Here is a 16,258-nt window from a genome sequence, read left to right as displayed (position 1 = left end):
CCATCCCTGGGCGCCATCTTCAGATTCTTTTTTCCGCGGTCGGGTCTGGATCGTTCCCGTTGGGCTCCAGACATTTTTGGAGAAAGTACTGCAAAGCGAGAAGTTCGAGAAGAAATTAAAAGAAGAAGACCAAGGAAGACTTCGCAGACCATTGGCGAAGAGAGAAGGAGGAGAGAACGTCGAGAACTTCGACGATCATCGACGTCCACGCGGTCAGGGAAGCCTGAAAACGCTCGAGGATGGACAACACGCCGTTCAAGTTCTGCCCGAATTGCAGACACAAGTACGCGCAGAAGGATCAGCACCCGGTGTGCAACCTTTGCCTACCGGTGGACCACAGAACCGAAGACTGCAACGCCTGCTCCGTCTTCGCCGCGAAGACCCTTCGTGTGAGGAAGAGCCAGAGGGTAGCACACGCCACCCTCGGAGGAAAAGCCCCGACGCCTTCGCTGTACGACCTGGGGATGTCCTCAGAGGAAGAGGACAACGCTGCCGCCGAACACGACAGCTACACGGTCGTAGAGACCGATTCCAAGAAGACGCCTGATAAGGTAGGAGACTCGACGTCCCACAAGAGCACGAGAGACCCTGAGTCTCGAAAGAACGAGGGCCAGACCCCGAAGGCGCCGACGCAGCGACATCTGCAGTCCGCGACCGCACACAGGCCCAGCGGATCCTCAGAGAAGGAGTCCCTGGCGCCGAGAGCTGTAGAACAGCAGAAGGCTCCGAAGATCGCCTCCGAAAGGGGCCGGGCTGTTGAGCAGCAGAAGGCGCCGAAGATCGTCTCCGAAAGGGACCGATCGGCGTCGAGGGAGAAAGACCCGAAAGCTTTGACGACGTCCAAGGACCCGAAACCAAGTTCGACGTCCAAACCTTCGACGCCGAGAGTCTCGCCGCCGAGCCAGGTGACGAAGAGAGGGGCCGAGCGTTCCGAGGCCGAGAACGCGGCCGAAAGGGAAAAGAAAAGACGGCGTTTGGAGGCCGAGATGGCGAGCATCTTGCAGCGGAAGAAGGATTTCGACGCTGAGATGAGTACCTTTACAATTCCACACAAGACCAAGCACGTGGTGCTAGATCTGGTCGAAGAGGAAGAAGAACTCGGCGACGGACATGGCCCGGCCGCCGAGATGGTCGACGACCAGGGAGATGAGGAGAATCCCTACGAGGATTACGGCTATGACGAGGAGGAGGGCAGTAGGTTGGACGCCGAGTCGGTCACCTCTGACCCCATCGAGGAGGATTACCTGGATATCGACACCGAGAGCCCGGAGGAGGCGGTCGACACATACCCCTCGAGGCCCTCGCCGCCTGACGACATCGGGGCATACAATTCGGCGATACAATCTGCCGCAGCGGCATTTAGGTTAAAGCTCGACGAGGAGAAGCAGAAAGCAGACTTCCTGCTCGAGACTTTGCTCCCAACACAGACAAGGAGCCAGTTCCTCCCAATGCTCGAGAGCGTCTTGGCTCAGGGACAAGAAGCATTCAAGGAGCCCGCAACATGCAAGGCGGTAACCCCTAGAACAGAGAAAAAATACAAACACTCCACGAAGGACCCGGCCTACATTCGAGGCGAGGTCTCCGCAGACTCCATTATCACGGCCACGGCTAGGAAGAGGGCCAACGTATCCACTACCTCGGGCCCACCACCGGATAAGGAGAGCAAGAGGATGGATCTGGTGGGCAGAAGGATCGAACGGAATGCTGCGACCCACTGGCGCATGGCTAACTCCAACGCTCTTCTAAACAGGCACATGTACCAGATCATGGACGGCCTGGGGCACTTGGTGAAGGACCTACCCCAGGAGGCCAGGCAGAAGGCCGAGATGTTGGTCGAAGAGGGGAAAAATGCGGCAAATTCTTGCCTTAAGACGGCCCTGGACGGGGCAGACACCGCCAGCAGGCTGATGATGATGGGTGTCACGGAAAGGAGACACGCCTGGCTCAGGATTTCAGGGTTCAAACCAGAGGTGCAACACAGTATCCTCAACACACCGTTCAACGGCGACACGCTCTTCGGGGCAACTGTGGACGAGAAACTCAGCCAGCTCAAAAAAGATAATGAGACGGCAAGGTCTATGGGGGCGTTGCAGTTCAGAGGCAACAGAAGAGGCACCCCGTCACGGAGGCCCGGCGGGAGAGGTGGAAACCAACCAGGTACATCACACCAGGTTTTCCAGCAAACGCACCAGGCAGACTCACAGGGACAGCAAGGTCAGCAGAAACAGTCCTGGCAGTACCAACCAAGAGGTCAGTCCTTTCGAGGAAGAAACGGACGTGGCCAGAATAGGAGAGGGGGGCAGCAGCCCTCCTCGAAGTGACTCCACAGAACTCTGGGTGCCCAGCCACAGAAAGGACCCGGGGGGGCACCACGTACCAAGGGGTCGGGACAATCAAAACACCTACGACCACATGACACCAGTGGGAGGAAGATTGCAATTTTACCTCCAGGAATGGAGAGAAATCACATCAGACAAATGGATCCTAAACATCATCCAATTCGGGTATTGCCTGGAATTGGAGAAAAAGCCAACAAGCAGGAAACCAAGGGGAAGACCGCCAGCAGGAGACCAGCTGGCGAGGCTTCAGGAAGAGGTAAAGGAACTTCTGCAAAAGCAGGCCATAGAGCGAGTCCCATTCAGGGAAAGGAACAAGGGAGTCTACTCGACGTACTTCCTGGTACCAAAGGTAGACGACAAGATGAGGCCCATCCTAGACCTGAGGTTCCTCAACAAATTCATAAGAACACAGAAATTCAAAATGACCTCCCTGCAGGAGGTGCTACCGCAACTGCAGGTCGGAGACTTCATGGTCACGATAGACCTCAAGGACGCCTACTTGCACATACCGATGAACAAAAAGCACAAACATATGCTCAGGTTCACAATCGGGGGAGGCCACTACCAGTTCACAACGCTGGCCTTCGGACTCAAATCAGCACCAAGGGTATTCACGAAGTGCCTCGCTGCAGTTGCTGCACACCTACGAAGACAGGGGATACACGTATACCCTTATCTAGACGACTGGTTGGTGAAGGCGAGTTCGTACCAAAGGTGCAAACACCACGCACAGACAGTGACGAGCACGCTCATAAACCTGGGGTTCTCCGTCCATTGGGAAAAATCGTCAATGGAACCGGAGCAAGTGAAGACCTTCCTGGGGGCAGTGATCAACACCGTGCAGGCCAAGGTGTTCCCCAGCGAGAAGAGAGCAAGGGCGCTGGTCAAGGAAACTCGCCTCTACCGGAAGGGGCAAGCTCGGACAGCGAGGACGGCGAGCAAGATCATGGGGATGATGGCATCATGCATCCACCTGGTGCCGAATGTGCGGCTACACATGAGACCCATGCAGGAATGGCTCCAGGAACAGTGGTCACAGGCGTCAGGCAGTTGGGAGGATCTTGTGGTGGTGACGCACGCAGTGCAATGGGAGATGACATGGTGGACCATGGAGAACCTAACAAGGGGAAAGCCTCTAACACCCCCAACTCCGACAGTGACCATCACCACAGACGCATCCCTGAAGGGATGGGGCGCTCACATGGAGGAGCTCAAAGTGAGAGGACTGTGGACGCCAGCAGATGCGACAAAGCATATCAATTACCTAGAATTGAAGACAATCTTCCTTGCACTGAAAGCCTTCCAGACAAGACTGTACAAGCAAAGGGTGTTACTGCAGACAGACAACACCACGGCGATGTTCTACATCAACAAGCAGGGTGGAACACAGTCAACAACGCTTTCAACACTGGCACAGGAGATATGGAGATGGGCCATCCCTCTACAGATAGACCTGCTAGCCATACACCTACCAGGGAAGGAGAACATTCAGGCAGACTGGCTGAGCAGACAGACATCGGCATCCCACGAGTGGGAGCTCAATGCTCAGGAAACGAGGTGGTTATTCAACAGGTGGGGAACGCCATCAGTGGACCTGTTTGCAACACGCCAGAATGCGAAATGCCAGTACTTCGCATCCAGACTACCCGAAAAGGGGTCCCTTGGGAATGCCCTATGGATAGATTGGTCCGGGACATTTGCCTACGCTTTTCCCCCGATACCACTGATACACCGAGTACTGAGCAAGTGCAGAGCGAGCAAGATGACCCTGATACTGGTCGCGCCACAGTGGGCGAGGCAGACATGGTACTCGCAGATCATGGAGATGTCACAGAGTGCACCCCACAGATTCGGCAGAAGAAAGGACCTGCTCTCCATGCAGAACGGAGAGGTGCTGCACCCAGAGCCAGAGACCATGAGCCTAGTAGCATGGCTCCTGAGGACATAGAGTTTGCACATTTGAGACTGCCAGAGAGCACCCTCAGGGTCCTTCGGGAGGCACGGAGGCCGAGCACACGGCGGTGCTATGTCGCAAAATGGAAAAGATACACGATGTGGTGCAAACGTGAACAACTTCACAAGAAAATGAAGAAAGACTCCACAGTGCTGCGATACCTGACACACTTGCTGGACAAAAAACTCAGTTCATCCTCCTTGAGGGTTCACTTAGCGGCTATAGTAGCCTACACAAGGGGTGAGATGGGCAGGAGCTTCTTCACATCCCAGGTTGTCAAGAGGTTCCTGGAAGGAGCGAAGAGGATCGCACCGCCCAAGCGGGTGCCACCACCAGCATGGAACTTGAACGTAGTTCTCACGGAACTCATGAAGGAGCCCTTTGAACCACTGCACAGGGCCTCCTTAAAGATGCTAACCATGAAAACAGCCTTCCTAGTTGCTATAACGTCATTACGCAGGGTAAGCGAACTACAAGCGCTGACGCTACAGGAACCCTACATACAAATACATAGTGATAGGGTTGTGATGAGGACGGACCCACACTTCATGCCGAAGGTGGTCTCCAGGTTCCACATGAACCAGTCCATACAGATACCGAGTTTTTTCCAAAAACCAACCAATAGCGCTGAGCGAGCTCTGCACACCTTAGACGCCAGAAGGGCGGTCATGCATTACATTGAAAGGACAAAGGAGCACAGAAAAACGAAGCAGTTCTTTGTGTCATTCGCCAACAGTTACATGGGCAAAGCAGTAACGAAGAACACTATTGCACGATGGATAGCACAGACGATTCAGCTCTGCCACAACAGGGCAGGACAGGAACTAGACGAGGGAGTGCGTGCACACTCCACTAGGAAGAAGGGGGCCACAATAGCCTTCCTGGCTAACACGCCCATACAAGACATATGCCTGGCGGCAACATGGGCTTCAGTGCACACGTTCACAAAACACTACTGCGTGGATGTGCAGATGAACAAGGAAGCGCAAGTCGGACAAAAGGTGCTCCAGCACATATTCAGACACCAGAACTCATCTTCCACCCAGCCGCCACGGAAATGAGAAACCGCTACAAAATCTATGCACAGCATAGTGAATCCAGAAAGATTCACGCTGCAAAACGAATAGTTTCTTACCTGTCGGTGTAGTTTTGCAGCTTGATGATCTTTCTGGATTCACTAGCGAACCCACCCACCTCCGCCAGAAAGATGAGGCTGGAGAGAAAAGGGGTGGTCAAAAAAAAAAAAAAAAAGGATGAAGAGATAAAATGGATTTTACATACAAGGCGGTTAAGGAAAAATCACCTACATAGAACATTGCCATCACTTCGGAAACGAAGGAAACACGAAAAAAAGAATCCGAAGATGGCGCCCAGGGATGGGAGCTTCCGCAGGAAGCATGCCGACGTCACCGGAAATACACCCAAGGAAGGGTGACGCCGACGCCCACCTGGGCCACGAAAAAAAAAAAAAAAAAAGAGAGAAAAGACTACGAATCCGGACCCAACCACAAGACCGCGGAATATGCACAGCATAGTGAATCCAGAAAGATCATCAAGCTGCAAAACTACACCGACAGGTAAGAAACTATTCGTTATTTCAGATCAAAGTTGTTGTGTCAAGTCTGAGGAAAGAATTCTGTAATTTTTTCTATTTTCTATCTCCCAGGAGACGGTGACATTTATTTATTTATTTATTTATTATTTATTTAAAACATTTATAGAGCGCGACTGTCACCTGGCAGGTATCCTGGCGCTGGTAGCTTACTCCTGGGTTAGAAGCAACGGGAGTTGATTACGGGGGGGGCGGGGGTGGAGGGCTGGGGGAAGAGCCATGTTTTTATTCGTTTCCTGAAGGGTAGGAGCTGAGGAATTTGGCGAATGTCGACAGGCAGACTGTTCCAGAGCTTGGCAGCAGCTACTCTGAAAGATCTACCCCCGATCCTAGCCTTCTTAAATCTCGGTACTTTCACTAGGCAGGCGGTCGCGGATCGTAGCGTTCTGGTAGGGATGTACCAAGAGAACAGATGTTGAAGAGGTCTTGGTCCTAAACCGTGTAGTGCCTTGAAGACCAAGCAAAGGGCCTTGAAGGCTGTTCGTTGCTTCAAGGGAAGCCAGTGCAGCTCGGCCAAGGCAGCAGTGGCCGAGGATCTCCTGGTCCATCCTAAGGCCAGTTTGGCTGCTGCCGACTGGACTCATTGGAGTCTGTCCAACAGTGTCCAACATTCAATGTTATAGTCTTGTTTGTCCTGAACTACAACTCCATCCTCTCTGTCTGCAGGTTTTTTGATAATTCTTTTATCCATTCTCAAATCTTTTAATGCCATGGTTTCTTTTTACTCATATTGTGGAAGCCGTCCTTGTCTTCTTGTAGTGTCTCTGTCTCATTGAACACTGCTTGTTCAAATGTTCATACCTCAGTGGGAATCGTGGTAGTGTGGTGACAGAATGTAGATTTTATCTTCATGCCTGTGACTCCTCTGTTCTTGTTGCTGAGGCCTTCGGTTTAAAAAAAAAGTCATTTAGCTTCAGTTTCCTAAAGAACTCTGCCAATTGGCAATGTAGTCAGAACTTGTCAAGGTGGGCTGTAGGTACAACCCCTGTCCTTTGTTAAGGACTCTTCGTTGTATTTCTCTTAATGTTAGAATAGACAGCTTAGTTACATGTTGGCCTCTATTGAGGGGTCTCCCTCAACATGCTCCTGGTGTGTACTTCTCCTGTCTGGTCCCACCAGTGTATTTGGTTGTCTTTTCTTCTCTTTGCTCTCCCCCTCAATCCTTAATAAAAATGGAAACCTTTGGTTCGGGAGGAACCGTGGTGGGGCCCTTGTGGGGTTGGTTTGCCCCAACCAAAGTATTGGTCGGGTGGATTATATTGTCGCTGAATCCCCATTGGGTTGTTGTAGGATTTAAAGGTCTGCCATGGTTGCACCCAAGGTCTGTTTCTATTTCTACCCCACTGTCTTCCTCTGTTTTCCTCTCCACTAGAACAACTATCTGTTTCTGATGATTTTCCATCAAACGAGTTTGTGTGAGTGGTGTTATTCTGGTTGCCAGTGTTTGTATAGTCTGGTACCGAGTAAGGGTATATTTTTACATAAGGGAATTTTTTTTAATCCTTCTGAAACTTGTGGATTTTGGATTGCGTTAGATGATCCTTATATTCTGACATTTTTTTTTTTTTATTTCATCCCGTTTCTTCTTGTATGAAGTTACGGTCATTTTAGGATGGTTTTCTGGGACTTGTATCCCCACTAGCATTGCCTCATAGAGTCGTTTTGCTGGTTTTATAATGAGGAATAACGAGTCCCTGGCGCAGTGCCACGCTTTTTGAGCCCTATCCCTCCTGAAAGAGATCCAGGTTGCGTTGGTCACTAGTAGTCCTTGTGGGGCGGTGTTTGACCTCAGATACTCTGTCATTATTACTCTGTGATGGATAGTTCTTCTTCTGTTTCTCTTTTGTTACGTGAGTGAGTCCCAGACTTTAGTCTGTGTTATCTTTTGAGCCATGTTAAGGTCTGTGTAACGGTGGGCCCGAGAGGATTTCATTAACATCCTCCTTGGTGAAAGTTAAGCCTTCATTCTCTGCCATAGTTAAGCAATAGTAGTTAGTACCTTTTGCCCTACTAAGGGAAGATCCTTCTCTGAGACAAGGATAGAGACTTTTCTGTGCCCCGTTCCTGAAATATTTGCTCTTAGAGCTGTGTGCTCCTTAAACAGAAGGAGAGTAAGAGGAGAGCCTGCTCACCTTCCTGTATAAATGTATTCAACAAAATAAAAGCAAACATACTACTATATTTATTTATCAGTCTGCTCGAGATGTCCCTCACACTCTGTGTGAAAAAAACACCTTTAGGTTTTGTATAAAGACCTCTCACCCACCAACCTGGTTTTTTGCATGCTTCATCATTGGGTTTCCACCTGAGATATCTAGCACATCAAGGGTGTGCTTTAACGCTTGATTACTTCGGAGTAGTTTTTTGGGGTGGGGTTCCCAAGTGAAGAAAAGGTGAATTAAAATTGCCATCAGGTTACCTTACAATGTGGTATATTTATTACCAGTAACCTTGGTCATAGGTTAAAACCCGTGGTGGATGTGCTTCATCATTTCAATGAACTCTCACATCCTTCGTTTCTGTCGACATGTTTCAGCCATAATGTCTAAAGACCAGAAGAGTCTATATGCCTTTCTGCAGGACCAATATCGCTTGCACGCTAAAGCATGTGACAATATCACAGCTCGTAACTTACGGTTTGTCTTTGTTTACTCCATTTGAGCCTCTCAATTAAATATAAAAGTGAGAAAGGCATAATTCGTAATATGGTAGTTAAACATTCAATGGAGCATGGGCATAGCACTCCCAGTACACTTATGCAATGCATATCGGTCCGTGCTTGATGGAACCTCTGGGTTTCCACACATATTGGTCATTTTAACTGATTTAGATAATAGGGTCATACTACAGTAAACAGAGGTACCCTTACAAGTTATCACCAACAAAAGGATGCTGGTACAAAGGCACATAAATGCAAGAACACCTGCTGTAACTTCAATGTATTGTTCAATTTAATAAAATAATGTAACATACGATGTATTGTTACATTGTTCTTTACATTCAAAAGTTTATCAAATATTTTGATGAAGTAGTTTGCATATGTTTTGTATATTTTTTTTGCATTAGTTTATATGTATTTATATTTTTAACTAATTTACATAATTTAATTTAATATTATTTCCTACGGTGTTGTATTTTAAGTCCCTACTGCCCTTATTTTCTATGGCAGGATGTTGCAGTACTAGTGGGTGGCCATCTGAATTGCTGGACTCACTAAAAAAAGAATAAGTTACTACAAAAGTGTAAGTTACTACAAAGGTTCAGGTTGTGAGAACCGATAATTAGTAAACATACTCAAAATTGTAAACGTACTCAAAAGTGCAGTTTATGAATGCATTTCACTCATGGCGTTTTGCATGTGGATCTGACATTCATGACTTCTTCCATTTGAAGTTGATTCTCCTGTATCTATGTTGAATCTTTATACATGGTGTCATATTCACACTGCACCATCATGCAACAGAGTCCTACATTTGTATCCTACATGTTGATTTCACAATCATTTTACGATACATTTGTCCCCCATCCCTCGGTCCATTCTAAATGTTCGATATTATCTAAGATGCTTGTTTTTCCACTGCAGTAAATACACAACGCTCCTCGAGGACCCGGAGAAGAGGCTGATGATGTTCCCCTCCATGTGAGTAATACTGGGACAGCCTTGTATAGTGGACTAGTTTTAATTATCTTATATGTGTAGAAATGCACGTCTTTGTCGGAGATATTTGAGGACGTTGTTGATGTCCAGGAATCCATAAAGCACATCCTCGTTGAAGAAAAGGTGCAGTAGCTTTTGTAAATCGATTTTGGCCACTATAGGTGTGGCAGGGTATACTCAGACATGAGTCCCTTTCTCACTGCTCCATCAGGATTCAAGCAAGCCGGGCCGAAGAGGCTGAAATGCCAGAAACCGGTCCCCGGTAGCTTGTCTCCTTTCTGGTAAAGAATTGGCTTTGTAGTTTAGTCTGCCCTGTTCCCATGATGCACTGGGCCAGGGACAGACTGATTTGCATATAGCCAGGTTCTGAGCTGGGATGGGGCAGTGAGATAAATAACGGTGATGGATCAAGCCCTGATCTTTGGACTGGGTAAGAGTGGTCTGCTCAATTCAGACACTCTGTTCATCACCACCCCCTTTTGTAAATCGTAGCTGTCAGACTAGGCAGATTGATCATCTGTAGTAATCCATTGTTTGCATCCTTTAACTGGTATTCTTTCATATTACCTCAGTTAGAATTCACCCTATGAAGCAGATCCATTGCCCAGGAATTATTAGAGCAGATCTATTGCCCACTTATCAGTAAAGCAGATCTATTGCCTAGTTGATGGTACAGATCTATTCCCCTTATATTGGTAAAGCAGGCCCATTGCACTGATACGGTTTGGAATTCCATTGCCCAGCTATTAATAAAGCTCATTTCTTGTCCAGTTATTATTAAATGAGATCCATGGCCCAGGTACTGATGTAGCAAATGAATTTCCCATTAATTGCCTGACCATATATTGGTAAAGCACACCCATTGCCCAGATATTGATAAAGTAGTGCCATTCCCCAGGTATCAATAAAGTAGTTCCGCTGTCAAGATAACTGTTAAGCATGTCCGTTGCCCAGAGATTGATAGAGCAGATCAATTGTCCATGTCTTGATAGAGCAGATCATTCCTCCTTGTATGTATTTTGCGACAGTCATAGAAAAGATGCCAATGCAGGTATTCATGGAGTCAAATGAAAGTCATTGTAAGGTACCATAGACCCTGGGATATCCAGGTGCCAGCACATCTGATCAAGAAACTGACTGTAGAGGGATGCCCGACCTATAGAAACGACAGTCTAAATATAAAAAAAACTCTCCAAAAATGCTAATGCAGTTGGCAGATTATACCACCATTGATTCCTTGTTGTGTAAATAAGCTTTCCCCAATGTTTTACAACTAAACCTGAAACACATGAGCCACTCTTTAACTTGAAATATCAGGAGTTGGCCTGGTACACAAGAGTTTAGTCTTATTACTCCAGTGTCCCAGCGTTACCTGGTTTATGACTTTATACATCACCACTTAAGCATAAAACCTTGCATGGCTCCTAATCAAAAACAACCTATAAATGATTGGGCTGACAAGCTCCTAACGACTTGTTCCAGGACTGGTTACATGCCACCTTTATAAAAGTGAAAATTTCAAAACTAGTAATAAAGTTGTGAATTGAATTGGATATTTCTCCCCAAGGGGCTATTTTGATTCATTTAGATTCGTTGTTCCAAAACACGAAATATCATAGCTTTGTGGATCATTTCACACCCCTTAAAATCCCGTTGAAAACACCTCTTACATGGATTTTAAATTACAATTGACTTGAGTCCTTGAATCATTGTGCTAGCTAATCCCAAACTGAAGTTATGTATTGTAGGGTGGTATAAAGTAACCCAGTGCTTTTGTTTGGGAGATCCAGCCCTGCCACATTGAAAACCACACGTTCCACTTCTTAAATACCCTGCATCGTGCGCGAGGGATGAATCACAAGAATTCAAAAGTAAAGTTTAGACATGGCAAAAGGTTTATTGTGCCATGTTTAAAATGTCACACTAAGGCTGCAGGGGCAGACCTGAAGACATGCTTAGTAGTGGCACAATAGGTGCTGCAGACCATGACATTTACCTTACATGCCCCGAGTACTATATGCTAGGATTTATAGGTAATGTGCCAATTAGGGTTGTTAGCAACTTTGCCTATTTTTTAGGGGTCAAAGCCCATGCAGGGGGCCTGATTAGTATGATCCTGGTGCACAGAGTCCCAAAACCAACAAGATCTGACATAAATAATGGGGGTTAGCATTGAAAAATAGGAGTTTTCTTCCAAGTGGGTAACCCAGGTTTGTTTAAAATAGGTCTGGACTCTCCATATAAAGCTGAACAACTGACAATATCAGTGAGGAGTGAAGCCAGAAATGGAAGTAAATCCCATATCCGAGATGACACGCAGGGTTTACGCAAGCATTTTGTGACATTCATCTACTCAGAAATAATGTGAATCTCTAGCAAGCTTACCACCGTGAAACAATTGGAATCCCCAGATGAACAAAGAAGTGCATGTGTTGGGGATTTTTAATGGTGTCTACTCATGCAGTATGTCTCGGGTGATTCAGACATCTCTCTAATTGGCAACATTTTGTCAACAAGGTGGTTCTGTATCCCCTAGAAAGAGACAATCTCCTCCTGACTCCTCAAAAACCTGGCAAACTGCCGTTGACTTGCTTAGGATGCTAAATAGTTCCAAACAGAGTGCCTGTCTCTATTAACCTGTGAGTTAAATTAGTGGTATTTAGCTGTTCCAGTACAGTGTCTATAACATTTAAACAGAATATTTAGGGCCTCACTACTAGTGCCCCAGATTTGTCCCCTTTAACTGAGCCAGAGAGTTATTGATAAAAGGGTACCAGTAACTCTAAGGGTGTGAAGTAACCAAGGATTATGAATGGAACCTTGAGGTTTCACTGAGAAGTTAGGACTTAATTGGTGAATAGAAATGCCAAACTACAATCTTCTGAAAATCCTTCATTCCCGTCCCGCCCTCCCCCCCATCCTCTTCATCTTCAGTAATGGAACCTTCAGAAACTCAAAATGGGGAGGCTAATTGCTTGGGGAACATGCATGGTCAGTCATCCCTAAGATTCATGGTAAGTAGCACCACTGTCTTTGAATGTACCAGGACCTGCAATAGAAGATTGGAGATCAGTCTCCATGCCCAACGGTGTAAGGAGCTGTAGTTATAGCCTCTATAATGGTGTCCTGTCAACAGTCCGAATAATCACCAGTCCTGCCTCTGTTTCAATGCAATCATTTCTCTCTGTGGGGTGTGCCTTCCTTCAGGAGTAGGGAGTTTAGACTCCGGACCCAATCATTGATTGGCATCTGTTTTTGAAGATATCACCATCATAATGATAGAGGAGTACAGTTATCATGGACAACTTGAAATGCCTAATGCTGAACAATTCCATTGCGAACTGGTAGGTGGGGTTGTTAGGCCCCGCGTGGGTTCGGTGGTGTCGTTTGCGCCCAGAGTGATGTGCGCTGTGCATATATAGGTGCCACCCTGGTTCGCTGGCCTTAGTTCCTTCTTTTCACAGTGTTGTATGGCACTATATCGAGGCTGATAATATGTACTTATAATAATGCCATATCCAATTCGGAGCTTACCACGACATCATCAAGGAAGGTGTATAGTTACTATTCTTAATTCCACATCTGATACCTAACCTGACCTAACCCTGTGAAGTAGTAGTTAAGATGACTTATCGGATGCAATATTTTGTCATGTGATTTAACGCATGCTCTATAGTGTTATACACCTCACAGGACCTACTAATCTTGCATGAGACGCTATCTCTTTCCACCTGTTTTTAAAAAGTGCTAGTCTGTAACGTCTTATTTCCCTCCTAGGAAGCCAAACAGTCGTGCTGAGGTCTTGCAGCTGATGAAAGTTATGGACACCATGCTGGAGAAGGCTGGAGTGGATGCAGAGGACTTAGGTGAAGGTGGACCCACCCAGGTATGTTAAAACTAGCACAGAAGGAGCAGGAGAACAGTGCCCAGGCACACTAAGATTCTTTTCTGTATTTTTCTCCATCAGAATGTGTGCCAACTCTTGATTTCTGTGTTTCTTGGAGATGCCATGGGATTTCGAAGGCTTGTCTGAGGGTATATTGGGCCAAGGATTTGGTTTCAGAGCACATGCAGCTCAAACAGTATGGCCTCACTGGGCACAGCCTCTTTTGGCACAGGTATTTATATCCCCACTCTAAAATAGGGCTGGATCTGAGTAAGTACTGCATTATTTGGGAAATGGGGTTAAACCTGGGAGACTCTGTCAGTCTCCTCCTTGAAGAATCTACATTTAGGAATTCTAATTTGTGCCAAAGAGCCATTTACTCCTATCGAATCTAGAGCAAAGTCTGTTTTCACACAGGCTCTGTCTCAACATGCATGTGTATATTAAATGTAAAATTATGGTAATCCATCTTTCAAAACGGTACCACTATATTTTTGCCTCACAGGTGCGCTTCCTGAAGATACTGTGATGGTCAATCAAATCCAAGATTCCTGTCATGATAGACACCTCCTGCTTTTCCAAATCCCTTGTCAGCCATTACAGTTTCATTTGTCTGAATGATCCGGCAGTCTTTGGAGTCCTCTTCTTCCTCACACACAAGGATTACATGTCTCTTCCCTTCCATAGATGGCTGTCCCATTACCCCTTATATCTTTGGACGCTCTATATTCTTCCATCATTTAATGTTTACAGTGTCACTTCTGTGTACTGACATACTTCCAATTGTCCCTTAATGGCTTTGGAACAATCTTCTCCCCTCCCCTGTCACTTGTTCTTCAATCCTTTGAATCGTCTCTTTCCTTCCATTCATTTAATAATCTATGTCCCAAAACCCTAATTCTCCCCCACCTGTGTGACCCTTTAGTAAGATTCCATGATATAGAGAGTGAATAATATAGAATCATAATCCACCTCACCACTTCACTCAAACCTCTCTAAATCGATATGATTACACTAGTTGTATTTGGATTAGAATCCCATGGTTGCCACTCATCTGCAATGACAATGTGGTTTGAGATTCTCGTCAATAAATAGTGGTTGAGTCATCTAAATAAGGCTTTATAACCTCTGGGGTTGGTTTGATTCTGATAACTAGGTGAGGATCCCTGCCTTCCTCATTCTGTGCTCTACCTCCATGGACATAGTCCTGTCCCCACTGAATGCCTTCTACCTTGTATGCCTCATTTCAGTTCTTGACTATAAATTCTGAAAAGTCCTGACTGTGTCGCTTGCAATTTTATCTCCAACAATTTCACACTTGGCAGCTGAGCCAGAGGGAGTCCATAGTTGATTTGACAAGAGTGATAAGTCTGCGCCACGCTGACAGTTGAGCCTCGAAACAAAGCTATTTCATTAGGAGGATTTTGACTAATCACGATGTTGGATCCTCTGTAGTCTTCATAGCTCCACACTAATGTCACGGAAGATCAAACGTTTTGTGTATGCATTGAGCAACTAATATCAAATCCAGGCATTCACTGTTAAACATTGTTGAGGTTGAGAAGGACCTAATAATTTTAATCTTGTAATATATCTTGTACAGGAAGTAACTTTGCTGCAACAAAACAAATGTCCTTCCCTCTACCATACAGTTGCATGGACGCGTGGCAGACATTAATGGGTTTTCAATGACCCATAGTCAAATTGTCTAACACTGCAACATTCTGTCAGTGAAATATACCATCAAGTAATGCCCACAATGGTCCACAAGAGCCCTATTCTTCAATTTCCCAACATTCAAAAGGTACCTCAGAAATGACAACAAATAATGTTCCTTCATTTAGCCTACAGAATGTTTGTGTTAGGATTTTGGGTTTAAAACCTTTTCTTACGATTTGTTTTTCTCACGTGCCGCACCTTCTGCCTCATGGTTTATTTGTTTTGATGACGTTCAAGGTGTGTTAAAGCGCATAGCACCTGAAACATTGTCTAAAAAGTTTACTTTAGAACTTATTTTTCAGGATTAAAGGTGTTCAGTAGCAAGGATCCTCTTAGTACCGGCCATAACTGTTGTGGGCTGAATCATTATGCTGGCAGGTCAGTGTCTTGCACTGTCTGCCCCAAAGCTCTTTGAGAGGTATCAGACCAAGATCTCTTTGAAAGTCAAAAGTATTTATAACTTTCTGCTTTAATTCGAGGCATCGATCATAAAGGATCTTAACTACTATGTTTCTGATTCACAGGCGCTAACCTTTGAAAATGTGTTCAACTCTGAGTTGTTGAACTCCTTACCATGTAGTTCAGTATTGAGACTTTTAATCCCGGCCGCCTGATATACCGCCGTTCAAAAATTGTTGTCCAGAGATTTTCATTTTTGATTTGTATTTTTGGATCATAATTTACCTTGGGTAGACATTGCTGATTCAGGCTGAATGTTTCTGGGCGACATTTTCTAAAAATGGCAGATGTGTTGCAGTGATGATGTAATATTTCAGGAACTATGAGGCCTATATACTTCATTTTTGTGTCAAAACATAGGTTTTGGGGTCAGGTAGTCGTATAGAGACAGAAATTAACTCCATAGAGCATTCCTTCTGCAATTTTCCAAAATGGCAACTATAATAGAGGAATAAAAAACACATATAGAAACACATAATAATGGTTTTTAATCCTTTCATGTGTACACCAAATAATGTTTATTATTTGCATATGAAAAAAAAACTTTTATTGATCCTGTGTTAGACACATTTTTATAGTTCACTTTATTTGTTTCGGCAATCGCTCGTGGTATATTAGCTGCATGTTGAAC

At 45.7% G+C, this 16,258-nt stretch overlaps 1 protein-coding gene across 1 annotated transcript in view; it reads left to right on the top strand.

Moving 5' to 3' along the window:
- The window catches only part of AXDND1 (axonemal dynein light chain domain containing 1), a 570,869-nt gene that overhangs the window by 139,446 nt on the left and 415,165 nt on the right, over positions 1–16,258 (top strand). Inside the window, exons 7-8 of the mRNA XM_086955354.1 lie at positions 9,489–9,545; positions 13,341–13,449. Of these exons, the coding sequence (XP_086811480.1) occupies positions 9,489–9,545; positions 13,341–13,449 (166 nt within the window). The remainder of the gene's footprint in view (positions 1–9,488; positions 9,546–13,340; positions 13,450–16,258) is intronic.

This window comes from Lissotriton vulgaris, chromosome 1_1 (assembly GCF_964263255.1).
Source record: "Lissotriton vulgaris chromosome 1_1, aLisVul1.2, whole genome shotgun sequence".
In the NCBI taxonomy this organism is placed as follows: Eukaryota; Metazoa; Chordata; class Amphibia; order Caudata; family Salamandridae; genus Lissotriton; species Lissotriton vulgaris.
Note: the sequence above shows the minus strand (reverse complement) of the source record. Positions and strands in the feature narration are given on the sequence as shown.